Source organism: Melanerpes formicivorus, unplaced genomic scaffold (genome assembly GCF_026170545.1).
Source record: "Melanerpes formicivorus ecotype bairdi unplaced genomic scaffold, bMelFor1.0.p_v2 SCAF_54, whole genome shotgun sequence".
Classification (NCBI taxonomy): Eukaryota; Metazoa; Chordata; class Aves; order Piciformes; family Picidae; genus Melanerpes; species Melanerpes formicivorus.
Genome location: NW_027142406.1, coordinates 4,221,743 through 4,246,846, shown reverse-complemented (window position 1 = coordinate 4,246,846; position 25,104 = coordinate 4,221,743). Strand labels below are relative to the sequence as shown.

At 49.8% G+C, this 25,104-nt stretch overlaps 1 protein-coding gene across 4 annotated transcripts; it reads right to left on the bottom strand.

Annotated features, from left to right (window-relative positions):
• Positions 1 to 1,268: 1,268 nt before the first annotated feature.
• DYRK2 (dual specificity tyrosine phosphorylation regulated kinase 2) lies at positions 1,269 to 24,728 on the bottom strand. 4 transcript variants are annotated; one of them, XM_068160949.1, is made up of 4 exons: positions 24,711 to 24,728; positions 24,210 to 24,269; positions 23,304 to 23,440; positions 1,269 to 9,278 (listed from the first exon to the last, which is right to left on the bottom strand). In XM_068160949.1, exons 2-4 carry the CDS (start codon positions 24,262 to 24,264, stop codon positions 7,677 to 7,679), a joined length of 1,794 nt encoding a protein of 597 aa, XP_068017050.1. In that variant the 5' UTR covers positions 24,265 to 24,269; positions 24,711 to 24,728; the 3' UTR covers positions 1,269 to 7,676. The 4 variants fall into 4 exon arrangements, with proteins under 4 accessions (XP_068017050.1, XP_068017053.1, XP_068017051.1 ...); XM_068160952.1 differs by lacking the exons at positions 24,210 to 24,269; positions 24,711 to 24,728 and adding an exon at positions 23,774 to 23,964; XM_068160950.1 differs by lacking the exons at positions 24,210 to 24,269; positions 24,711 to 24,728 and adding an exon at positions 23,763 to 23,830.
• Positions 24,729 to 25,104: the final 376 nt, after the last annotated feature.

The window sequence follows — 25,104 nt, the reverse complement described above, 5'->3', positions numbered from 1 at the left end:
TTGAACTGAGGGCCACAGAACTGTCAAGAGACACAAAGCAGCTGTGGGACAAAATCACTGCTGGCATTGACCTCAGCAGGCTAGGAGAAGGCCTGAAAGAACGCTTTAAACAGAAGGCTTTCTGTTTAAGTCCTGCCAGCACTCAAAGGCCTTCTTTATGATCAGAATACAGAACTAACCAGGTTGGAAAAGACCTCTGAGATCATCCAGTCCAACCTATCACCCAACACCATCTCAGCAACTAAACCATGGCACCAAGTGCCTCATCCAGTCTCTTCTTAAACACCTCCAGGGATGGTGACTCCACCACCTCCCTGGGCAGCACATTCCAATGGCCAATCTCTCTTGCTGGGAAGAATTTCTTCCTCACATCCAACCTAAACCTCCCCTGGCACAGCTTGAGACTGTGTCCTCTTGTTCTGGTGCTGCTTGCCTGAGAGAAGAGACCAACCCCCACCTGGCTACAACCTCCCTTCAGGTAGTTGTAGACAGCAAGGTCTCCCCTGAGCCTCCTCTTTTCCAGGCAAAGCAACCCCAGCAACCACAGCAGGAGAGAACTCAAGTAGGACATAAAATTTTTTTGTCTCGTTTTGAAATGATCTCTGGGCCACAACAATAAAATGTTAACAAACATTCATCACCAGAACAATCCTTTTAACTCCTTTTTTCTTTTCTTCCTCTGCAGAGAGGAGGACTCCACAGCCCCCCTGGGCAGCCTCTTCCAGTGTTCTGTCACCCTCACAGGGAAATAATTCTTCCTCCTGTTTCCATGGAACTTCCTCTGCCTCAGCTTCCACCACTGCCCCTTGTGCTGGCATTGGGCATCCCCCAGCAGAGCCTGGCTCCAGCCTCTGGGCACTCACCCTGCACATCTTCATCAACATCAATGAGGTCCTCTCAGTCTCCTCCTCTCCAAGCTACAGAGCTCTCAGCTGCCTCAGTCTCTCCTCATGAGGAAGATGTTCCACTCCCTTCATCATTTTTGTGACTCTGTGCTGGACTCTCTCAAGCAGTTCCCTGAAGTCCTTCTTGAACTGAGGGGCCCAGAACTGGACACAATATTCCAGATGCAGACTAACCCCTACCTGGCTACAACACCTGGCTACAACCTCCCTTCAGGGAGTTGTAAACAGCAAGAAGGTCTCCCCTGAACCTTCCTCTTCTCCAGGCTAAGCAACCCCAGCTCCCCCCCATCCCCCAACACCACCCAATCAACTAACCCCAAACCCAAGCACACCAACCCAAACCACAGGAGGAGAGAACTCAAGTAGGACATAAAATTTTTTTGTCTTTTATTCTGAAATGATCTCTGGGCCACAACAATAAAATGTTAAACAAATACTCATCACCAGAACAGTCCTTTTAACGCCTTTTTTTCTTCTTGTGTCATCGGCTGTACAATACATACAAGGATCATAAAACTGGCCACTAAGGATTAGAAAACACCCCACCCCGCCCCCACTACAACATCACCTCGAATGTTAAAGTGGCAAAAAACAGCAGCATCTCACAGAAAGGGAAAAAAAAAAAACCAAAACCCAAACAAAGAGAAGAAAAATAAACTCATAGATACACATATGTACACAAGTCCACATTCAGTTGTGTTTCGTGGTTTGCTTCAGTACACACAGTTGCAGCATATGACAGTCGCGTGCCCAAGTCGCTGCCCCGACTCCAAGAACCCCAGAGCCTCCCGAGTGGCTCCCAGTTTGTAGCACAGATGTACAAGCCCCAAAGGAACAAGGATTCACAACAGGTTGTTGGTTTTCTTTTGTTTAGTTTAAATGCTACTGTAGCATTCAACTGGGCAATAGTCGAATCTTTTGTGGTTTCTGTTTTACAGACTACAGAATGAACCAGGTTGGAAAAGACCTCTGAGATCATCAAGTCCAACCTAGCACCCAACGCCATCTCATCAACTAAAACATGGCACCAAGCGCCTCATCCAGGCTCTTTTTAAACACCTCCAGGGGTGGTGACTCCACCACCTCCCTGGGCAGCACATTCCAATGGCCAATCTCGCTGCCTGGGAAGAATTTCTTCCTCATATCCAGCCTAAACCCTCCCTAAACCTTCCCACAGCCTGAGACTGTGTCCTCTTGTTCTGGGGCTGCTTGCCTGGGAGAAGAGAACCAACCTCTGCCTGGCTACAACCTCCCTTCAGGGAGTTGTAAGAAATCAATAAGGTCTGCCCTCAGCCTCCTCTTCTCCAGGCTAAGCAACCCCAGCTCCCTCAGCCTCTCCTCCCAGGGCTGTGCTCCAGACCCCTCCCCAGCTTTGTTGCCCTTCTCTGGACACCTTCCAGCATCTCAACATCTTTCCTAAACTGAGAAGCCCAGAACTGGACAGAGGACTCAAGGTGTGGCCTAACCAGTGCTGAGCACAGGGCACAATGACTTCCTTGCTCCTGCTGGCCACACTCTTCCTGATGCAGGCCAGGATGCCCTTGGCCTTCTTGGCCACCTGGGCCAATATCAGTATCTTTCTTAAACTGAGGGGCCCAGAACTGGACACAGTAAAGCAAAGAGTCAGCAAAGAGGTTGTTTTGGGGTTTTGTTTTTTTTTTTTTTACTTATGACAATGTGGTAGTTTTAGGCTATGCCTTTGGAACTTTATTACAGGTTCCTAGAAAATTATAAATGAATCACTACTGTTGGCAAAAATTGTACTAAATATATATATAAATAAAAGTATATACGTGTGTGTGTGTATACTAAATATACATACACACATACATATATTTTTTTATATATATATATATATATATATGTATAAAATGGAGAGCACCCAAGCCTGGATGTGTTTAAAGGTGGTTTGGATGTGGTGCTTGGGGATATGGTTTAGCGGTGACCCTTTAATAAGTTGGATTTGATGATCTCAAAGGTCTTTTCCAACCTGGTTAATTCTATTCTATTCTATTCTATTCTATTCTATTCTATTCTATTCTATTCTATTCTATTCTATTCTATTCTATTCTATTCTATTCTACTCTCCTCTCCTCTCCTCTCCTCTATTCTATTCTACTCTATTCTAATCTTTGAGGTCTTTTCCAACCTGCTTGATTCTATGAATCTATGACTGTAGAGCAGGGCTCTGGGTTGGACTTGGTGATCCTGAGGGTCTTTTCCCACCTGCCCGTTTTCTGTGATCCCGTGTGATAACGCACACCCCTCCCAAAAGATTCCAATATTGCCCAATGCTACTTGATGTCTGAACTGGTTTTGTTTTCCTTTTTGACATTCCCATGAAGTCATTTACAACTCCAAACCGCCCCCAGCAAGTTAAAAGTGGCTTAAGTGCCTTGCACCCAAATTGTAAAAAGCCCTGGCCAGCCTTTCAGGGGGGCCAGGCACATAGAAAAAAAGGAATGCACTTTGGTTCATACCAAATGCCCTGGGATTCAATCACACTAGAAAAACTTAACAGAGTTTTGAGGTAAATATTTTTTTTCACAAGGACAGGTTGATGTCTGTCTACTGTCACCCAAACAACAACAAGCAACAACAAAAAGATTGGTTTCAAAATGACAACAGAGAAATCAAGTCGATGTTGAAAGTACCACCGATGAAGAAGGGCCACCTTTAACCCTTTAATGAAGCTTACTGCAAGAGCAGCCTCCCCTCACCTCAGCAGTGTGATTGCCTTATAGTTTCATGTTAAGGCCTCCTTCACCTGCAGGATGTTTTAAGGCAGGTAGAGCATTTAAAAAGCAAATGGTTAATCCTTCCGTCCCTACTCTCCCGGTGTTGAAAGGGTTAAAGAGGCCAAGATGCACGCCCTACCGCACTGGCATTTGTAACAAAAGGCACATTGTTAACACCAAGGGCACGATCCATCCTCTATTGTTCATCTACGCACACATCTTGCAGCACTCTGTTGCTTCCAGTACACTTAAGGAGTAATGAACACACCAGCAGGCTGCAAGAAATAGAGCCAAGTGAAGACTGCAACCAAAGACAAGACAAGGGCTGCGCTATTACTACAGCTGAAAAGAGCTCAGACAGCCCCGGACAATGGTAACATGTGAGACTAAGCACTGTTTCCAAGCCAACTTCTATCAGCCTAATTATCAGAGCCCTTAGAATAAAATCACATCAAAGCAAGAGGCAAAGTCCTTTCCTCCCCCTCCCTCCCAGCCCTCTCCTTTCTTTTCCTTCTTTTTTTTTTTTTTTAACAGGTATAAACAGCTACAATAAAAAGCAGCTACATCACCTAAAAACCTTGATGTAGCAGCTCCTTTAGTAATAGAGGAAGTTCCACTTGCATCTGGGGTAAAAAAATAAGCTCTGCACACTCTTTATTTTGGCCTTAAAAGTTTCCGGTAGCATTGACGAAGGGGGGGGATCACAAATGCATTATTGGCATATAAGAACTGGTTACATGGGGGAAAAAATGGGGGGAAAAAGCAAATTCAGTGGTTTTAGCCCATTAAGGACCCAGGAGCATGAGGATGATATTCACCTTAAGCTGCCACTGAAAGCAGGAACTTGTGTATCCATGCTCCCTTAGAAGTATATTATTAAGAGAGATGATTTCTTCTGCCCCTAAGCATTCTGATCTCTTAACTTTTGCAGGAAGAGTTAAGGGGAAAAGGAGTGGTGAAGCCAAGCAGGTGGTGGAGGAAGTCAAGATTCTCAGTTACTGTAGAAAAATACAGGGTACTGTTATTCCCATGGTCATGAATCATTGAATTGTTAGGGTTGGAAGGGACCTCAAGGATCAGCCAGTTCCAACCCTCCTGCCACGGGCAGGGACACCTCACACTACAGCAGGTTGCCCAGCCACATCCAGCCTGGCCGCAAACACCTCCAGGGATGAGGCTTCCACCACCTCCCTGGGCAACCTGTGCCAGTCTCTCACCACCCTCATGGGGAAGAACTTCTTCCTAAGAAGAGTCAGTTCATGTTAGAGGATAATTAATATATGTCTCTTCAGGGCTTAGCATTTACTGACTGTAACTTAGTGGCTCCTCCTCTTCCAGAAGCCACTTCTCTTAGCTGTATCACTCCGATCTCCTTTACCACGGTTTCACACATGTTTACATATTGCACTTACATTAAGTCATGAACATTGAACACCAAAATAATTTGACTAGAGGCAGGAAGAGACACTTTTAAGTCAAGCAAAACGGTTGATTGATGGCTCTCGCTTTGAGAGTGATCAATCAACACTGTAGAGCTCTCAAGGAATTCTTTTTGGAGTTTCTTTAGGTGTTGACTGTTTCTCCTTTTGGGTTGGGTTTTTTTTTTGGCAAGAAGTTCAGCACTGTGTTTCCTGAGATTTCCTTCGGTTTGCATTTAGTAGCCCTCCCCCCACCCCCAGTCTTACATGAAAAAGAAAGCAACTAACCAAGCACCCCAACAAACAGAACTCCAATTCAGCTGGAAGTGGTAAAGTCATGAAGGAGAACCTAACCGGAAACTTTCTTGGCCTCTCAGGAGACCATGCTTTAAGTTACTTTTCATCCTTTATACAAGCAACTCAGAGGGAATCTGTGCATATAAACGTTGCTCATAGTAAAGTTACTGAGGTTTAATGCAACAATCCAGTCGAGCCTGTCTTGTCCTTACAGCCACAAGCACCCCCAAGTTATGTTCTGCTTTTGAGAAACTCCCTTGCCGTGTGGCTTCTGACACCCAAACATAGACCACAGCCGCTCTGTGTGAAGCAAGAGGGATCTTGCACTTCAACCTGTTCACAACATGTGAGTATTTGCCACAGAGGTCCAGATGGTATTCCTCAGTCAAGACCATTTTTCTTCCATGAATGCAGTTTAAAAAAAGGAAAACCCAACCACTGCCACACACACAGGAACAAGCCTACACATTTCTCTAACTGTTCCTTCAAAGGTAATTTTCGGCTACAAATGGCAAAGACTAAAATCAAATTCCAACTATTTAACCTTCCTTGGATAACTCTCCCTTTTTAGAAGGTGCCTAGGGTCATAGAGTCATAGAATTGTCTGAGTTGGAAGGGATCTCAAGGAGCATCCAGTTCCAACCCTCCTGCCATGGGCAGGGACACCTCACACTACAGCAGGTTGCTCACAGCCACATCCAACCTGGCCTTCAAAACCTCCAGGGATGTGGCTTCCACCACCTCCCTGGGCAACCTGTGCCAGTCTCTCACCACCCTCATGGGGAACAACTTCTTCCTCACATCCAATCTGAATCTACTCACTTCTAGTTTTGCTCCATTCCCCCCAGTCCTATCACTCCCTGACAGCCTCAAAAGTCCCTCCCCAGCTTTCTTGTAGCCCCCTGCAGATACTGGGAGGGCAGTATGATGTCTGCCAATTCTAAAGCCTTCCACTGAGGGTTTTTTCATCTGCAGTGATACTGTCAAAGGTGAAGTACTTTTCTACAGAAAGCAATGGAGCAACATAGTGTTTGCCCCCCACAGGCAGATTTGATCTGAAGTCTAAGTGCACCAGAGAGGTCACAGTCACTGAGACAAACATTGCCAGAAGAAATTAAAGCAATCTGTGACATCCAGGTAGCATAACAGTCTGGAAGTTACAACAGAACTGACAGAGTACTTCTGCCTAGGTGGTTTAGGGAGACCAAGCTGCGCATTAGGAGAGAAAACAGGAGAGGGGGGAAGAAAAACCTAAAAAGGCAAAGAGCAAGTGTGAATGCTCAACATCATATACCTGAAATGAAGCCCAGAACATTTAGCTTGGCCAGTCACTTTCAGACTGAGAGGCACAGACATACTTCCATCCTCAATTCTTACTGAGAGTGCCCGTTCCTCTCACTCCCATCGCACAGCGCGTGAGGCCAGAGAGTCATTTCAGCCCTGGCAGTTCTGATTTTTTTGCATGACACTGAAATGCTCATTTTAATTAAAAAAAAAAACAAACCAGCCCCACAACAAAAACAACCCCCAAAAACATTACTTCTAAACAGCTACAGCATTCCACAGAAGGTGACTGCCTCGCCAGTGATACCGCTGCTTTTCTCTGGGCTACCATACTGAAGGTGACAACGCAGCACGCTACGGCTCCACTTAGCCGCCTGTCCTTGAGCGTCCTCCCTGGAGTCTGGTCAGGTAGAGAGGTGTTGAGTGTTCACAGAACCAAAGACCCACACCCAGGAAAATTCCACAGCTAGCCTGGAGAAATTTAGCCCGGGTGAGACCTAACATGAACCACGGAAGAGGAAGGTCGATGCCTTTTGACACCACGCTGCGATGCATGACGGTCACGTTGCAACCAGTGGCCCGCCACTGATGTGTTTATTACTGTGTCACACGAGTTACAGTAAGGCTAATTGGACTGTAGAAGACAAAGATCTTAAAAAATAAGTATATAAAAAAAAAAAACAAACCCCAAACAACCCAAACCTTAAAGCATTTGTCCCCCTTGGTGTTTTTTGATGGTTTTTTTTTTTTTATATCTCTCTATATATAAAACCCAAAGGAACAAAAAACCCCTTTCAACATTTACATTTAAAATGAGTGCCGAAAGATACAAAGGAACAGTTGCTGAGCAAATAAAAATGTATTATCTGAGCTACTTTTTGTGGGGTGGGGTGGTGGTTTTTTTGCCCCTCCCCCCCCCACACACACAAATAAGGCTCAGCCACATTGTTCTCTCTCAAGTTAACAGCATTAGGTTGGTTGTTGGTTGGGTTTTTGTTTTGCGGTGTTTTGCTTTGTGGGTTTGTGTTTCAAACTCAGCTCACGAGTTTTGGCAACACTGTTCTTTGCTGGATATTCCCATTGGCATCTGTCATCTGTGCCAAGTTAGTCCTCAGTTTTGAAGCTGAGCTTGAAGAGGGAGGTAACTTGGAAATCGACGTTATAGCACCGGTGCTCTCTGTAATCCTCTTCGCCGAGGCCTTCTCCCCAGTGGGAGGCTTTGGCAACCGTCTCCTTAGCCAGGGATGCCTCAGAGCTTGGCTGGGCGTCATCCGGATGGCAGGATCCCATTCCAAGCACTGCTTTAAGAAGTCCAGGAAGAGCGGGTCGTCGCACCCCTTTAACGCATTGCCCCACTCCCTGCTCTCCGGCGGGCCGCGCAGCTTGCCCCTCCGCGAGCGGCCGCCGTTCAGTATGACGGAGCCGTCGGACAGGGTGGTGATGCTACAGTAGCGCGGGTAGCCCTTGGAGCTCACAAAGTTCTTCGCTCGCTTGGAGGAGTCCAAGAGTTTTGGAGATGGCATGCCCAACAGCTCGATCATACAAGCCAGCTGGTCTCCCTCATCTTCCCCAGGTAAAAGTGGGTAACCGGTGAGGAGCTCTGCTAGAATGCAGCCCAAGCTCCACATATCTATGGGCATGCCGTACCGCGCCCCCAGGATGACCTCCGGCGCGCGGTAGAAGCGCGACTGGATGTAGGTGTAGACGCGCTGGTGCTCGTAACAGCTCGAGCCAAAGTCGATCACTTTTATGCCGCTCCTGCCCTGCTGCTTCAGCAGAATGTTCTCGGGTTTAAGGTCACAGTGGATGATTCTGTTTTTGTGCAAGGCGTCCAAGCACTGCAATATGGAGTGGGCGAACTTGCGGACCAAGGGCAGGCTGAAGCCCTGGAACTTGTTCTTCTTGATCAGTTCGTACAAGTTCATGCTGAGCAGCTCGAAGGTCATGCAGATGTGGCTGCGGAAGGTGAAGTTCTCCAGCATGTGGATGACGTTCATGTTGTTATCCTTATCCTGCTTCCGGAGGTGCTCCAGGATCTTGATCTCTTCCGCGGCTTGGCGGTGGAAGCGCTTCTCGTTCCTCACCATTTTCAGCGCCACGTGCTGGTGCATCTTGTGATCGTAGGCCTTCACCACCTGCCCGAAGCTTCCTTTCCCTATAACTTTCAGGACCTCGTACCTGTAAGCGATATGGTCGTGGGGTACCTGGATGTAAGACCCTTGGTCGTCGTCGTACCCGCAGTTGTTGGAGCCGCCTATCACGCCTTGCCGCTTCTTGGCGTTTGGACCCAAAAAGTATATTTCAGGGTAGCTAAAAATCTCGTGGTGCTCGAAAGCTGTCAATTTTTGCATGTATTGCTTCATTGCCTGCTCCGGTGTCATAAGGGAGGCTTTCGCCTTCCCTGTTGCATCAGTAGATTTTAAAGAGCTGGAGCTCCCTTGCCGCCTGTGAGCGCTCTCTGCCTGCCTGTCCTGGACCGCCGGCAATCCGGATTTGCCCAGCGCCGTGAGTCCATTCGGCTGCGTCGTCAGCACCGTCCTCTTGTTGCTGTTGTCTTCAAACAGCTGCTGAACCTGGATCTGTCCGTGGCTACCAACGTGGAGGAGCTCATTCATTGCGTGCTTGCTGCCTCCAACCTAGAATCGAAAACACACAGCCGGTTAACAAGGCAGGCAGGGGCTCCGTGCTTCACATTTCTGCAGCTCATCCTCCTCCTGCCTAAATGGCCTCAGAAGTATTTCCTTTGGAGCCACTTGTCTGCAGACACTCCAAAATATACAGCACTTACACTGTGAGAGCCCCTGAATGCTAACAGACATGCCAGACCTTTTGTTTCTCAAATGCTTTTTACACAGCTCTCAACAATGTTTGCAAGGAGGCAATCTCATTGATTATAAAATGGTTTGGGTTGGAAGGGACCTTAAATATACAGAATATACAGAATTAACCACATTGGAAAAGAACTTTTGAGATACAGCATACAAAATTGACCAGGTTGGAGAAGACCTTTGAGATCAAGTCCAAACTATCACCCAACACCATCTCCTCAACTAAACCATGGCACCAAGGGCCTCATCCAGGCTCTTTTTAAACACTTCCAGTGATGGTGACTCCACCACCTCCCTGGGCAGCACATTCCAGTGGCCAATCTCTCTTGCTGGGAAGAATTTCTTCCTCACCTCCAGCCTAAAATTCCCCTGGCACAGCTTGAAATTGTGTCCTCTTGCTCTGGTGCTGGGTGCCTGGGAGAAGAGACCAACCCCCACCTGGCTACAACCTCCCTTCAGGGAGTTGTAGACAGCAAGAAGGTCTCCTCCTCTGAGCCTCCTCTTCTCCAGACAACCCCAGCTCCCTCAGCCTCTCCTCACAGGGCTGTGCTCCAGACCCCTCCCCAGCTTTGTTGCCCTTCTCTGGACACATTCCAGTAACTTTATTTTAAAGGAATGGGGGGAGAAAAGGAGTAGCTGATTTCAGAAATTACATTTGTTTCTGCCGGTTCCACAAGGGAATAAACAGCAGCATTCAGCATTTCCAAGCAAAGGAACACCAGACATACCGGGGCGGTAAAACAGCTATTGCTCAAAGCCTGTTATTTTTATAAGGAGAAACAAGAAATTGACAAGCAGATACTTGCCTCTAAAATAGCTGTCCTTAGAGTTCCTCATTTGCTCTGAAGTAGAGGATAATTAGTTTGTCTTCTGCCTGGCTTTAGACAAACGTGGGAAGAACTCCCCTGCTGTCTCTCCAGCTGATTCACCACTCTCAGTATTCATGCTAAATTTCCAACCAAAACTTCACAATACTCTCAGCCAGATGATCAAGTCAAGGTTGAGAGCATTCTTCATCTGAAACTCATTTTTTTCTCTAGCCAGCTAAGGATAATACCACATTCCCAGGTCACTTAGGGTTGCCAAAACGAAATCAGAAAGCAACAGTTGTGCGCTGTGACGTGAAGCAATACAATCTGGGCTGCAACCACGCAAGTGCTTCCAAGGAGGAAAAGCAGGACGTGCATACTCTGTGCTTCTGCTGAGACACCAAGTACATGGCAGCAGCATGGGTGTGTAAATTCAGCAAAACGGTCCCAAGCAGTAACAAAAGCTGGACAGCAGCTTCATCTCTGGATGATGTTTTGGAATTCGCAGCTCTGAAACAAGAGCTCTCAGGGATTGCTGCTTCTGAGTTCATTGCCCTTCTGGTCCTGTTTTGACTCACGTTGAGTAACTGATCCCTTTTATTGAGCATCTCCCCTGTGGAGAGAGACTGAGAGCCCTGGGACTGCTTAGCCTGGAGAAGAGAAGGTTCTTCTCCCCCTCTACCCTGCCCTGCTGAGACCACACCTGCAATCCTGTGTACAGTTCTGGGCTCCCCAGGTCAAGAAAGACAGAGACCTTCTGGAGACAGTCCAAGGGAGAGCCAGAAGGATGCTTAGGGAACTTGAGCATCTCCCCTGTGAAGAGAGACTGAGAGCCCTGGGGCTGCTGGGTCTGGAGAAGAGAAGGCTGAGAGGGGATCTGATCAATGCCTATCAATATGTGAGGGCAGGGTGTCAAGTGGAGGGGGCCAAACTCTTTTGGGTGGTGCACAGCAATAAGCCAAGGAGCAATGGAGACAAACTTGAACAGGGAAGGTTTCAGCTCAAGATGAGGAGAAATTTCTTTGCAGTGAGGGTGCCACAGCCCTGGAGGAGGCTGCCCAGAGAGGTTGTGGAGTCTCCTTCTCTGGAGACTTTCAAACCCACCTGGATGCATTCCTGTGTGGCCTACCCTGTTTGATCCTGCTTTTGGCCTGAGAGTTGGACTTGATGATCTCTGGAGGTCCCTTCCAACCTCTCACCTTCTATGGTTCCATGATTAGATATCATTGCAGTTTGTGTCTGTCTATTCACAGAGCAATCTATCACACTATCAAATTTGATCAATCTCACTGACAGCATTACCACACAACTGCAACTCAGAGTAAAGACATCCACAACTGTAACCCAGTGAATACACACAGGATATCTACACTAATTCCCTTCCTAGTTTGATGTCTCAAAAAGCACCAGGAATTAAGTCATCAAGGGGAACTAACAAGCCTATCATGCCTACAGGGAATCTCCTCAGGTCAAGTTTGAAGAGCACTGAAGTAACAGTTTCCTGAAGGTTGCTCTGATCTACATAAACGGCAGGGAGGAGAAGGGAGGAGAAGGGAGGAGAAGGGAGGAGAAGGGAGGAGAAGGGAGGAGAAGGGAGGAGAAGGGAGGAGAAGGGAGGAGAAGGGAGGAGAAGGGAGGAGAAGGGAGGAGAAGGGAGGAGAAGGGAGGAGAAGGGAGGAGAAGGGAGGAGAAGGGAGGAGAAGGGAGGAGAAGGGAGGAGAAGGGAGGAGAAGGGAGGAGAAGGGAGGAGAAGGGAGGAGAAGGGAGGAGAAGGGAGGAGAAGGGAGGAGAAGGGAGGAGAAGGGAGGAGAAGGGAGGAGAAGGGAGGAGAAGGGAGGAGAAGGGAGGAGAAGGGAGGAGAAGGGAGGAGAAGGGAGGAGAAGGGAGGAGAAGGGAGGAGAAGGGAGGAGAAGGGAGGAGAAGGGAGGAGAAGGGAGGAGAAGGGAGGAGAAGGGAGGAGAAGGGAGGAGAAGGGAGGAGAAGGGAGGAGAAGGGAGGAGAAGGGAGGAGAAGGGAGGAGAAGGGAGGAGAAGGGAGGAGAAGGGAGGAGAAGGGAGGAGAAGGGAGGAGAAGGGAGGAGAAGGGAGGAGAAGGGAGGAGAAGGGAGGAGAAGGGAGGAGAAGGGAGGAGAAGGGAGGAGAAGGGAGGAGAAGGGAGGAGAAGGGAGGAGAAGGGAGGAGAAGGGAGGAGAAGGGAGGAGAAGGGAGGAGAAGGGAGGAGAAGGGAGGAGAAGGGAGGAGAAGGGAGGAGAAGGGAGGAGAAGGGAGGAGAAGGGAGGAGAAGGGAGGAGAAGGGAGGAGAAGGGAGGAGAAGGGAGGAGAAGGGAGGAGAAGGGAGGAGAAGGGAGGAGAAGGGAGGAGAAGGGAGGAGAAGGGAGGAGAAGGGAGGAGAAGGGAGGAGAAGGGAGGAGAAGGGAGGAGAAGGGAGGAGAAGGGAGGAGAAGGGAGGAGAAGGGAGGAGAAGGGAGGAGAAGGGAGGAGAAGGGAGGAGAAGGGAGGAGAAGGGAGGAGAAGGGAGGAGAAGGGAGGAGAAGGGAGGAGAAGGGAGGAGAAGGGAGGAGAAGGGAGGAGAAGGGAGGAGAAGGGAGGAGAAGGGAGGAGAAGGGAGGAGAAGGGAGGAGAAGGGAGGAGAAGGGAGGAGAAGGGAGGAGAAGGGAGGAGAAGGGAGGAGAAGGGAGGAGAAGGGAGGAGAAGGGAGGAGAAGGGAGGAGAAGGGAGGAGAAGGGAGGAGAAGGGAGGAGAAGGGAGGAGAAGGGAGGAGAAGGGAGGAGAAGGGAGGAGAGGCCCTAAGAGCTGCTACATGACACACTTCAGAAGACCTGGATCTAGTCAGTAAGATGTGTCCAAGGGTTGGCACATGCAGTACTGCAGAACCACGCAGGACACGCACGATGGAGCAGAAGAATAACTGCACAGATTACAAGTACTCAAGCTAGGAGATTCCAGGCAGAAACATTTCTTCTGCAGCAGCACTGCTTGAACAACAAAGCAGAACATACCTGATCAGACTGGAAGCAGACAATGCTGATTTACAGACAATGAGGAAGAAAACCATCCTGAAGATGGAGGAAGCAGAAAAAGCCATTTTTATGAACTTCTAAATTGAACTCCTCATTGCCATAGTTCACCTCTATTTCTTCCCCCCTCTCCTGGCCACCCTCAGTCACTTGTTTCCACAGTTCACTATTTCCTGCATTGCTTCTTTCAATAGATGCAGTGGGGAATTCTTCAGACTTCAGTTACTTGCTTTGTAGGGACCTGGGGGTACTGGTTGACAGGAGGCTCAGCATGAGCCAGCAGTGTGCCCAGGTGGCCAAGAAGGCCAATGGCATCCTGGCCTGCATCAGGAACAGTGTGGCCAGCAGGAGCAGAGAAGTCATTGTGCCCTGTACTCAGCACTGGTTAGGCCACACCTTGAATCCTGTGTCTAGTTCTGGGCTCCTCAGTTTAAGAAGGACATTGAGACACTTGAAGGTGTCCAGAGAAGGGCAACAAAGCTGGGGAGGGGTTTGGAGCACAGCCCTGTGAGGAGAGGCTGAGGGAGCTGGGGTTGCTTAGCCTAAAGTAGAGGAGGCTCAGTGGACATCTTATTGCTTTCTATAACTACCTGAAGGGGGGATGTAGCCAGGTGGGGGTTGGTCTCTTCTCCCAGGCATCCAGCACCAGAACAAGAGGACATAGTCTCAAGCTGTGCCAGGGCAGGTGTAGGCTGGATGTTAGGAAGAAATTCTTCCCAGCAAGAGAGATTGGCCATTGGAATGTGCTGCCCAGGGAGGTGGTGGAGTCACCATCCCTGGAGGTGCTTAAGAAGAGCCTGAATGAGGCACTTGGTGCCATGGTTTAGTTGATGAGCTGGTGTTGGGTGATAGTTTGGACCTGATCTCAAAGGTCTTTTCCAAGCTGGTCAATCCTATGATTCTGTGTCCTGGCTTGGAAAATCCCTCAACATTTACCCGCTCTCAGAAGGGACGTTTTCCTACAAGCATGTTTGCAAACATTCTAAAGTGTAAACATGCAATTCTGCTTCCTGCACCTTCAGGCAGGGCCATGGTTTCTCCTGCTGCTCACAGGCTGGCTTTTCCCTTTTGTTTTTACCAAGCAGCAGAATGAAATCACCAGCGTTATCCCTGCTTCACCCCAGCTCCACAGTGACCGGTTTTACCAGTTTCATTCAGCGGCTGCTTGGGAATGCAAATGCAGATGCAGACAGTAGCACTGCTTTCCTCTGTGGAAGAAAAGACACCAAAGTAGCACAGGCTCTGTTCCAAAAGCTGAGGGGGTGAAGAGAGCTCACTTTTCTTCAAAGGAAAACAAGATAAAAAAAATCAATGGGAGTTTCAGAGCTCTCAGACACGTCACAGCCACAAAGTCAATGCAATAAAGACCCAAGAGGACCCTCCTCATTTTGGGAATTGCCAGCACAGCAATCACCTTTTCTTCTACTTCCAGCCTGGATGAGGGTTGAATTCTCACCAGCAGCTTGCTCTGCCTATCTACTTCTGGCTACTGGGTGTCTGAGATTGCTGTCAAGTTCAGACTTGCACAGCTCAGAAGCTCCACAGGCTTCACCAGCGACACTTGAATTTCTCTGAACCACAACTAATGGGCTTGGAAAGCTATAAAGGATTACAATCTTCTTAGGCCAGTAACAAACTGTTCACAGAACACACAAGCTCCATCAGTTTTGGCATCTGAAACTAGAAGCCAAAGACATTGATATTGCATCTCACTTTTGCTTCTGCAGATGGGCCTGAAAATTACAGAACCAACAACCTACACAGCTGGCAACCTGCACAGAATCACAGAATTGTCAGGGTTGGAAGGGGCCTCAAGATTCAGCCAGTTCCAAGCCCCTGCCATGGGCAGGAACATCTCACACTACAGCAGGTTGCTCACAGCCACATCCAGCCTGGCTGCAAAAACTCCAGGGATGAGGCTTCCACCACCTCCCTGGGCAACCTGTGCCAGGCTCTCACCACCCGCAAGGGTAAAAACTTCTTCCTAACATCCAGTCTGAATCTACCCATTTCTATTTCTTTTTTCCATCCCCCCAGTCCTATCACTCCCTGACAACCTCAAAAGTCCCTCCCCAGCTTTCTTGTAGCCTCCTTCAGATACTAGAAGGCCACAATTAGGTCTCCTCAGAGCCATACAGTTATACAGCTTACTTCTTACACATTTCACTGCCTGTGCTCAGACCTACCTGCACCTTCAAGATTTACATGCTTTTATAGTGTACATCTTCAAAACCGTAGTGATGTAGGCAATCCCAGGCACAAATCCAGGCTGGGCAGTGACTGGCTAGAAAGCAGCCCTGAGGAGAGAGCCTTGGGGGTGCTGGGGGAGGAGAAGCTCAACAGGAGCTCTCAGTGTGCACTTGCAGCCCGCAAAGCCAATCAGATCCTGGGCTGCATCAGGAGAAGTGTGGCCAGCAGGGCAAGGGAGGTGATTCTCCCCCTCTGCTCAGCTCTGCTGAGACCCCACCTGGAGCACTGCCTCCAGTTCTGGAGCCCCTATGACAAGAGGGATCTGGAGGTGCTGGAAGATGTCCAGAGAAGGGCCACGAGGATGAGCAGAGGGCTGGAGCACCTCTCCTATGAGGACAGACTGAAGGAGTTGGGGCTGTTCAGTCTGCAGAAGAGAAGGCTCCCAGGTGACCTCATTGTGGCCTTCCAGTATCTGAAGGGGGCCTACAAGAAGGCTGGGGAGGAACTGCTCAGGATCTCAGGTAGTGATAGGACTAGGGGGAATGGAATGAAGCTGGAGGTGGGGAGATTCAGGCTGGAGGTGAGGAGGAAGTTCTTCTCCATGAGAGTGGTGAAGCCCTGGAATGGGTTGTCCAGGGAGGTGGTTGGGGCCCTGTCCCTGGAGGTGTTTAAGTCCAGGCTGGATGAGGCTCTGGCCAGGCTGATGTAGTGTGGGGTGTCCCTGCCCATGGCAGGGGGGTTGGAACTAGATGATCCTTGTGGTCCCTTCTGACCCTGACTGATACTGTGATACTATGTACACAGTTACCCATAAAACACTGAAGCAAAAAGTAAGCTTGAACTCCAAAAATCAGTATTTGTGAATCTCTGGCAACATTAGATCCACACCAGCAAATGTTAGGCTTCTTCCTTTCTCAGGAGTTTCTCATAACCCCAAAATCACTGCTACAACTTTGCTTTAACTTTGGTTGGCCAAGTTCATGGAAGTCGATTGCTACACTGAAAGCCTGATTTTGAAGCAGAGTCACCACACAAAACAAAGTTACAAAACCCACAAACAAAAGGCCAAACAAAACCCCCCACAGCTTTCAGGGGTGGCAGTGGGAGCATTTGGGGTTTATTTGTTGAGACCACACCTGGAGCACTGTGTCCAGTTTGGGAGCCTCTATTGCAGGAAGGATCTGGAGGTGCTGGAAGGTGTCCAGAGAAGGGCCACGAGGCTGAGCAGAGGGCTGGAGCTGCTCTGCTATGAGGACAGACTGAGGGAGTTGGGGTTGCTCAGTCTGGAGAAGAGAAGGCTCTGAGGAGACTTAATTGTGGCCTTCCAGTATCTGAAGGGGGCTCCAAGAAATCTGGGGAGGGACTTTTGAGGGTGTCAGGGAGCGATAGGACTGGGGGCAACAGAACAAAACTAGAAATGGGTAGATTGAAATTGGATGTTAGGAAGAAGTTTTTCCCCATGAGGGTGGTGAGAGACTGGCACAGGTTGCCCAGGGAGGTGGTGGAAGCCTCATCCCTGGAGGTCTTTAAGGTCAAGCTGGATGTGGCTTTGGGCAACCTGATCTAGTGAGAAGCATCCCCAGCCCATGGCAGGGGGTTGGAACTGGATGATCCCTGAGGTCCCTTCCAACCCTGACTGATACTATGATACTATGGTGTGATATTAACCTCCTATAAAACCAGCCAAGACAGATGCACACTTCAGCTATGCATTATCATGTCACTTTTAAGTAAAACCTCAGAAAAGACAGACTTTGGTGTCAATCAGAATCTAACAAGGTTTATAAAGTGAATCTTAATAATAGAGCAATGATGATGGCCTGCTGGAACACTGCAGAGCAATAAGATGTCTTTATCTGCTGTTTCTTTGCACAGATAAGGACAAGGGAGGAACAGTGCTCCAAAGCTTTCTTTAGAGCACTTCTGGGTATGACAGTTTCAGCCCTCCTGTGTCTAAGACGCTGGAGGTCTGTGGTATCAGGTAGAGCATTCTCCAAGTTCTGATTTTCTTCACAACAGCCTGAGAAAAAGGCACAAAAGACCTCCCTTTTTTATCGTGATGAATGAATTCAACAGCATTTCTCTCTTCAGAGCTAAAAATAGCTGCTAATTAACACAATAACAGTAATGCAGGATTATCATAATGGTTTTATTATGAGCATGTGTTCTACACACCAAAAAAGACTAAGCCCTTGTCCTAAAGAGCTTGGGGCTCAACAAGAGCTGTAGAAACAAAAGCCCCACACCATCTAGGTATTTTGCTGCTGTCACATCTGGTCCCTATAAGCTTATGGAAAGTTAACTTTGACTTTATACAGCAAACATTTTCACAGACAGAGCTATGTCTCAAGAGTGATACTAATTCATAACTGCTTTTTTTTTTTTCCCCCTCTCCTGTCTGGACCATGCAGGTGCAGCAAGTCTGAATACCTCTGGGACTGCCTGGATGCATTACACAGGCTGAAGGGAAAAAAGGGCAGTCAGTGCACACTAAACTGAACCCTGCAGGTAAGCCAAAGTATACACACTCCAGAGCTGTGCCCAGATGTACTGCAGAGCACACAGCACAAGTCACCAGCTTTTGAACCCCAAATTTCAAATCCCCCCCCTTTAAAAGATAACTTCATATTCTCACTAGACACAAGCTTTATGTAGAAGAAGCATCCAAAGAAATCTAGATCTAGCATAGCCAGCAGGTTGAGGGAGGTGATTCTCCCCCTCTACTCTGTGTGAGACCACACCTGGAGCACTGTGTCCAGTTCTGGAGCTCCTATTACAGGAAGGATCTGAAGGTGCTGGAAGGTGTCCAGAGAAGGGCCACAGGGATAAGCAGAGGGCTGCAGCTGCTCTGCTGTGAGGACAGACTGAGAGAGTTGGGGCTGTTCAGTCTGGAGAAGAGAAGGCTCCCAGAAGACCTAATTGTGGCCTTCCAGTATCTGAAGGGGGCTACAAGAAAGCTGGGGAGGGACTTCTGAGGGTGTCAGGGAGTGACAGGACTGGGGGGAATGGATCCAAGCTAGAAATGAGTAGATTCAGATTGGATGTTAGGAAGAAGTTCTTCCCCCGGAAGGTGGTGAGAGACTGGCACAGGTTGCCCAGGGACGTGGTGGAAGCCTCATCCCTGGAGGTTTTGAAGGCCAGGCTGGATGTGACTGTGGGCAACCTGATCTAGTGTGAGGTGTCCCTGCCCATGGCAGGGGGGTTGGAACTGGCTGATCCTTGAGGTCCCTTCCAACCTTGACAGTTCTATGATTCTAAATCCAGCTCATGACTATATAGCTATTTCCACTCCAATACGACAGTGTTTCTGCGGTTATTGAGTAAATTAAAATATCTCACTAGGGAGGTATTCTCTTTGGTTTTACCTGCTTCAAAGCAATAAAAATCTGCAGCATGTGATCCATCACATCAAGTTAACAGAGTCAAGGAATCTTTGTTCTGTTAGAAGGTAATTTCACTTCTATAAATTGATAGATTTTAGGATTAAGATTAAACAACTGACACAAAAGTGTATGGATAGACATTCACCCCCAGTGGCAAAACAAGAGCAGCCTGCTGGAGGGAAATCATAGGAAGGGCTGGAAGAGGGAGGGCACTGAATCATGCACTGTGAACAACTTGTTGTTACAGCACCAGACAAGAGGAGAAAAGGATTTGAGACTGCTTTACTCCAAGAGAAACGTCAAGAGTGCAGAATGCAGGGATATGTGCCAAGTGAGGAAGAACAGAGATGGAGGTAGGCAGAAGACAGAGGCAAGAGTCTGGAAGAAGGACTCACAGATGGGTGGGGATTTACATGAGCAGAGAAGCCAGCAAGCAAGATAATCTCTACTGCAGCATGTCAAGTGGATGTAAGAACATCACAATGGAACATGGGAGAGTGAAGAGAAAAAAGGTTCTGATCACCACAGAGCTTAAGGCTTCAAAAGAGAAAGCAAAAAATGAATAGCACAAGAGCCTGGGAATGAGTTCACATTTTCTGCCATGAACCAAAAAAAGCAGTCAGGGCTGGATGCAGACATGAATAAGCCTAGGATGAAGCCACAATTTAGAACCAAAAACCAAGGCAGAATCTTTCCTTGGTACAACACACAACAGCCTGCTTAACAACAAAGGTTGCTGTGATTGCAGAGACTGCAGCCAAAACCTTTGCCCTGTTATATGACACCTGTGTACACCTGCATCTTACCTCCTTCCACTCCTGTTCTCTCACACTATTGAAACTGCTTCACTTGAAAGCAGGAGCCAACACTTCCACTACAATCTAGATCACACAACTCACTGCTGCAAGAAATACAGCAGCTAGTGGGTTTCTGCTCTATTTGAACTAAAAGAATCCATCTCAGCCTCTCTTCACAACCAGTGTGCACACAACACATGTGCTCACATCCAACCATGGGCAAGTTCAACCACGTTATCAAACCATCACCTCCTGAAAGCCTGAAAAGCCAAGAGAAATACTCTCAATCTCTGCTTATTACACAAGTCACACAGACACAACAGGGATGAAAACAAATCATAGAATCACAGAATGGTCTGGGTTGGAAGGGACCTCTAAAGGTCATCCAGTCCAACCCCCTCTGCAGCAAGCAGGGACATCCCTAACTAGATCAGGCTGCCCAAAGTCCTGCCCAGCCTCACCTTGAATATCTCCAGGGATGGGGCCCTCAACCACCTCCCTGGGCAACCTATTCCAGTGATCCACCACCCTCACAGTAATGAACTTGTTCCTGATAACCAATCTAAATCTGCTCTGCTCCAGTTTGAAGCCATTGCCCCTCATCCTACCACTGCAGGCCTTTGCAAACAGTCTCTCTCCATCCTTCTTGTAGGCTCCCTTCAGGTATTCCTATTAGGCACCTAACATACCTTTAGGTATATTATGCCTGAATATATCTTCAGGTACCTAATTCCTATTAGGTCTCCCCTAATAGGAATATCTCAAGAGAAAAAGAGAGAAAAATGAACACTGGGAAAATGGTTTAAGGAAGCTCAAACGTTTCATTTGAAATGGGTTGGAGAAAGTAGTGGGATGCAAACCAAATGCTTTTCATCAGTCAGTGTCAGCTGAGGTCAGCAGACCTGGAGTTTATAAAAAGATCATGTAACAGATACAGCCCTAATTCATGTCTGTTTTTTAAGGTTAAAATCTAGCATTCTGATGCCACAGGTGATCCTGAGCACAAAAAGTTACGTCAGCCAACCACAAAACAACCACCTACAATACTCTGAAAGGCAGTCTGAGCTCTTTGATAGCAGTATCCAAGACTAAACAGTGTAGAGGAGGCTCTGTATCACAAAGGAAAAGGCAGAGTTTGCCACAGTCAGAATCTAGAGGGACAGGAAACACAGCAACATATACAGCAAAGATGATTTTTGTTTCCATTTTACTAGGTTGGACTTGATGATCTCTGAGGTCTTTGCCAACCTGGTTGAGTTTAGGATTCTATGACTATAATGGCTGATCATCCTTGTGTGCTTCCCTAAGTATTTAATCTCTGTATGTGTGTGTATATATATGTACACACACATGCATATATGCTAGATATATACAAATAGGTGTATAAAAATACTTGAAACACAGAAAATTAACACTTGGACATCCCTTGCATGTTTTCATAAAGACTTCATGGGGGTTTTATATACAAATATATATATATGTGTGTGTGTATGTCTGTCTATAGGCACAGACACTATGTATAGCACACACACATATAAACCTATGTGTAAAAAGATCCCATTTCTGCACTTCCCAAATTAGTAAGCAGTCACAGATATATGGCTGGGCCACCACACTTTCCCAAATCTTAAATTACATCTGGGCTCTGGGACACGTGGGCTCCTGTTTGTGTTACAGTCCTTCTTCCCTAGTTTCATTCCAGAAGTTAAGCTGCTGCCCCAGCACTTAACTGGTATATGAAGCTGAAAAAAATACTAAAGGCCTTTCATAGAATAGAATAGAATCAGAATCAACCAGGATGGAAAGGACCTCAGAGATCATCAAGTCCAACCTGTCACCCAAGACCTCATGACTACTAAACCACGGCAACAAGTGCCACATCCAATCCCCTCTTGAACACCTCCAGGGATGGGGATTCAACCACCTCCCTGGGCAGCACATTCCTAAGGCTAACAACTCTCTCTGTGAAGAACTTTCTCCTCACCTCGAGCCTAAACCTTCCCTGGTGCAGCTTCAGACTGTGTCCTCTTGTTCTGGTGCTGCTTGCCTGGGAGAAGAGACCAACCCCCTCCTGGCTACATCCCCCCTTCAGGTAGTTGTAGAGAGCAAGAAGGTCTCCCCCGAGCCTTCTCTTCTCCAGGCTAAGCAACCCCAGCTCCCTCAGCCTCTCCTCACAGGGCTGTGCTCCAGACCCCTCCCCAGCCTCACTGCCCTTCTCTGAACACATGCAAGAGTTTCAATGTCCTTCTTAAATTGAGGGGCCAAGAACTGGACACAGGACTCAAGGTGTGGCCTAACCAGTGCTGAGTACAGGGGTACAACGACTTCCCTGCTCCTGCTGGCCACACTCTTCCTGATGCAGGCCAGGATGCCACTGGCCTTTTTGGCCACCTGGGCACACTGCTGGCTTTGACACCATTGAGCAATTCAGATCTATACCCTAGCTATGTAAATATACAATGATGTTGATCCTAAGCATGCAGCTCAACCTCAGATTTGCAGAACATCCCTCACTGCTTTTCAGCACATCCTACATACACTAAGTTCATTTTTTTTTTCCTCAGTTTAAGCCAATTCTTTCTCTAAATGGATTTGAATACGATGCTTTTACCTCTGAAACGACACAGAAAGCCACTGAAACACTAATATCTAAATGCAAGGTTTCACCTTCTAGCAGCCCATAATCACACTACCATTTAAAGCTCTGCCATATGTTTACAAAGATAGCATGTAAGCACCCATGGAGAGCTCAATAATTCTAAGGAAAAGTATGCCACCAATGCCTTTCAGGGTCAGTATGAAAGCCTTCATCATTTAAAAGGAAATGCATGCAATAAAAATTTCAGGTATTTAGTGTTAAAATGGCAGCACAGAGACCCCTCTCTCTACTCTGTCATGCCTTCAGGGCAGAGATACCCTCTCTCTCGTCCATATATAGTGACATACTTGGGACGTTCCATTCCTAATAGATTAACTTGGAGTAGGAGATAATGTGAGACACCACAGAACCGGAAAATAGCATCCTTTTCATGCCATCGGTGCTTATTTCTTTAGGTAAACTACTGCAGCAATAAAGTCGGATTCATCCAATCATTGTTCCCGAGTAGAGTGATAGGTATTTCTAGGGAAGAGAGCTATCGGCCTGAGCTAATCAGACATACCGAGGGAAAGAAGCCTTCATTTTTCACCACAGTTCATGCGACCCTTTCATCACAGTGACTAATCTCGTTACCAAAATCGTGTCACCTCAAAAAAAATGCATTTACCGGGACAGATCCTCTCTGTTTGTGCGTGGAGGATCCAATCTGTCACTGAAAATCAAGACACCAAACCAGACCGACAGGGAGCTCGGTAAGGCGAAAGCCGTTTCTCAGCGCAGGGTCCCAGCCTCACAACAGGCACGTACATTTGGATCTCCGTTTGCAGAAATCAAATGCACTTTGCTTAAGCACCAAGCGCCTCGTCAGGCGGGACGGGGACGCCCCGGGGGTGTCCGCAAGGGCTCAGTCCCGCCGCGGGGGACGCTCGGCGAAAGGACAGCGGCGGCGGCGTGGCAAGCCCCCGGGGCCGGACGCTCCTTCCCCGCCTCGCCTTGACCCCCCGCCCCCGTTCTCCCCCCTCCCATGCCCGGGGCTCACCGTATGGGAGGCGTTGCTGGCCCTGAGCGGCGGCAATGCGAGAGGCGATGGTGGGCCGGTCCCAGCTCCTGCCCGGGAGACTCCGGCTCCGGCGCCCGGGGAAGACTGCAGCGGGCGGCCGCTATCCCCTGCCCTGCCTGCGGAGAGCAGAGGGGTGAGCGTGGACGGCAGCAGGGGCAGCAGCGGCGGCGGCGGCCGTCGGGGCGGCAGAGGCCAGTGGCCCCGGCGCTTCGCCGGCCCCGCCGCCCGTCTCGCAAGCTTCAAGCAGAAGCCATTAAAAGCTAATCGCCACCGCGGCGCACACGCACGCACCGATCCGGCTAATAGCGCGGGTGGGCCACGCTCGCCCGGCTAAAACCCTTCATCCGAGATTAACCCGCCACCAGCAGGCGCTTAACCGGGAGAACAAGCCGGCTCTGCCCGGCACACGCCTCGGGGCTGGATGGCCGCCCGACCTACCCCCTTCTCACCGAGCCGTCTGGCCCGGCCAAATCCTGGCGGCGCCGGGGACCCGCCACGAGTTCTCAAGTCTGCGGCGGGGAGCAGAGAGGAGCACCGCTGCCCCCCGCTGTCAAACGCGGCCGCTCCGGCACAGGCAGCGACTCCCGGTTTTCCCCTGGGTCGCTTTTCTAAGCGATTTCCCTGCGGTCTTCTCCCCCTTCCCCGAGGTTAACTGGCCACCACGCACAACGACAGCGCGCAGCAGCTGAACGCGCAGCCCCCGCCGGCCCCCCGGACTCGGTTGCCGGGGCGGGGGCGGGGGGGAGGGTGGATCATTGTTCCGTCACGCCACGGCTCCGCTGCGGCGACAGCCGCGGGGCATCCGAGTCCACCCCAGCTCCCCGCGCCGTACGGCCCGGCCCGACCCAACCCAGCGCGGCGGCGATCGCGGCGGCCCTCCCTTACCGGCTGGGTAGGCAGCACCAGCGGCGGCGCTAGCTGAGGGTTTTCTGGTTAACATGGCCGCTGGAGAGGAGGGAGAGGAAAAGGCATGTCAGGGTGGCTCTCCTCCGCTGCTCCTCCGCCTCTCCGGTCGGCGGCTGCCTCTCTTCTCCGATCAGCTACACCCAGACCCAGACACGTCTTCCGCTGCATCCCCCTGGCCCCGGGCCGGCCGGACAGACCCTCCAACGGCCCGCCGTCGCCTCCCGCCGCCGCAGCAGCAGCAGCTGCGCCGCCGCCGCAGCCCCCGGCCCAAGCTCATCACCTCCCCCGCCCCCGCCCTGGTCGCCCCGGTCCCTTCACACGGAGGAGGAGGGGGGGTGGGCAGCAGAAAGCTGCCGGACAGGGCCCTCCTCCTAGTCGCGCGGCGGAACAGGGACAAACAGCGCACAGGAGTGGCAGTCCCCGCCCCGTCGGCCGCCTCCCCTCCCTCGCTCCGTCCCTCCCTGTTGCCCCCTCCCCTACCGCTGCGCTCCGCGGCGGCGGCAGCGCGGCCCTCCGCTGCCTCTCGGCGCTCTCGCGTTCACTCGGCGCGCTCTAGCCCCCTGCCCAACCGCCCCCCGCACTGCCCTGCCTTGCCCTGCGCTGCCTGCCCAACGGCTGCCGCCGCACGTCGGGCCCGGGGCGCGCATGGCCCCCGGCCGTTGGTCACCCCCTAGGGTCACAGCCATCTTGGCGGCCCCGCAGGCAGGAGCCTGCGCCTCGCCGCATCCCGCCCTTGGCAGGCACCCTGCGCTTCTCCCTGGCACCCTGCGCGTGTGCGGGGCAGGGGCAGGCCGACCCCACGGCGCCAGAGTGGGCGGTGGGGAGAGGGGACGATGCCGACAGGGAAATGGATGGCCGGGGGCAGGGGAGGGGG

Bases quoted from the DNA above. Each gene is read 5' to 3' on its own strand.
- DYRK2 (XM_068160949.1), bottom strand. From the start codon at position 24,264: ATGTTAACCAGAAAACCCTCAGCTAGCGCCGCCGCTGGTGCTGCCTAC. The intron at 23,441-24,209 runs GTAAGGGAGGGC...TGCTCTCCGCAG, and splicing joins TGGTGCTGCCTACCCAGCCG to GCAGGGCAGGGGATAGCGGC. The intron at 9,279-23,303 runs GTGAGCCCCGGG...TTTCGATTCTAG, and splicing joins CCAGCAACGCCTCCCATACG to GTTGGAGGCAGCAAGCACGC.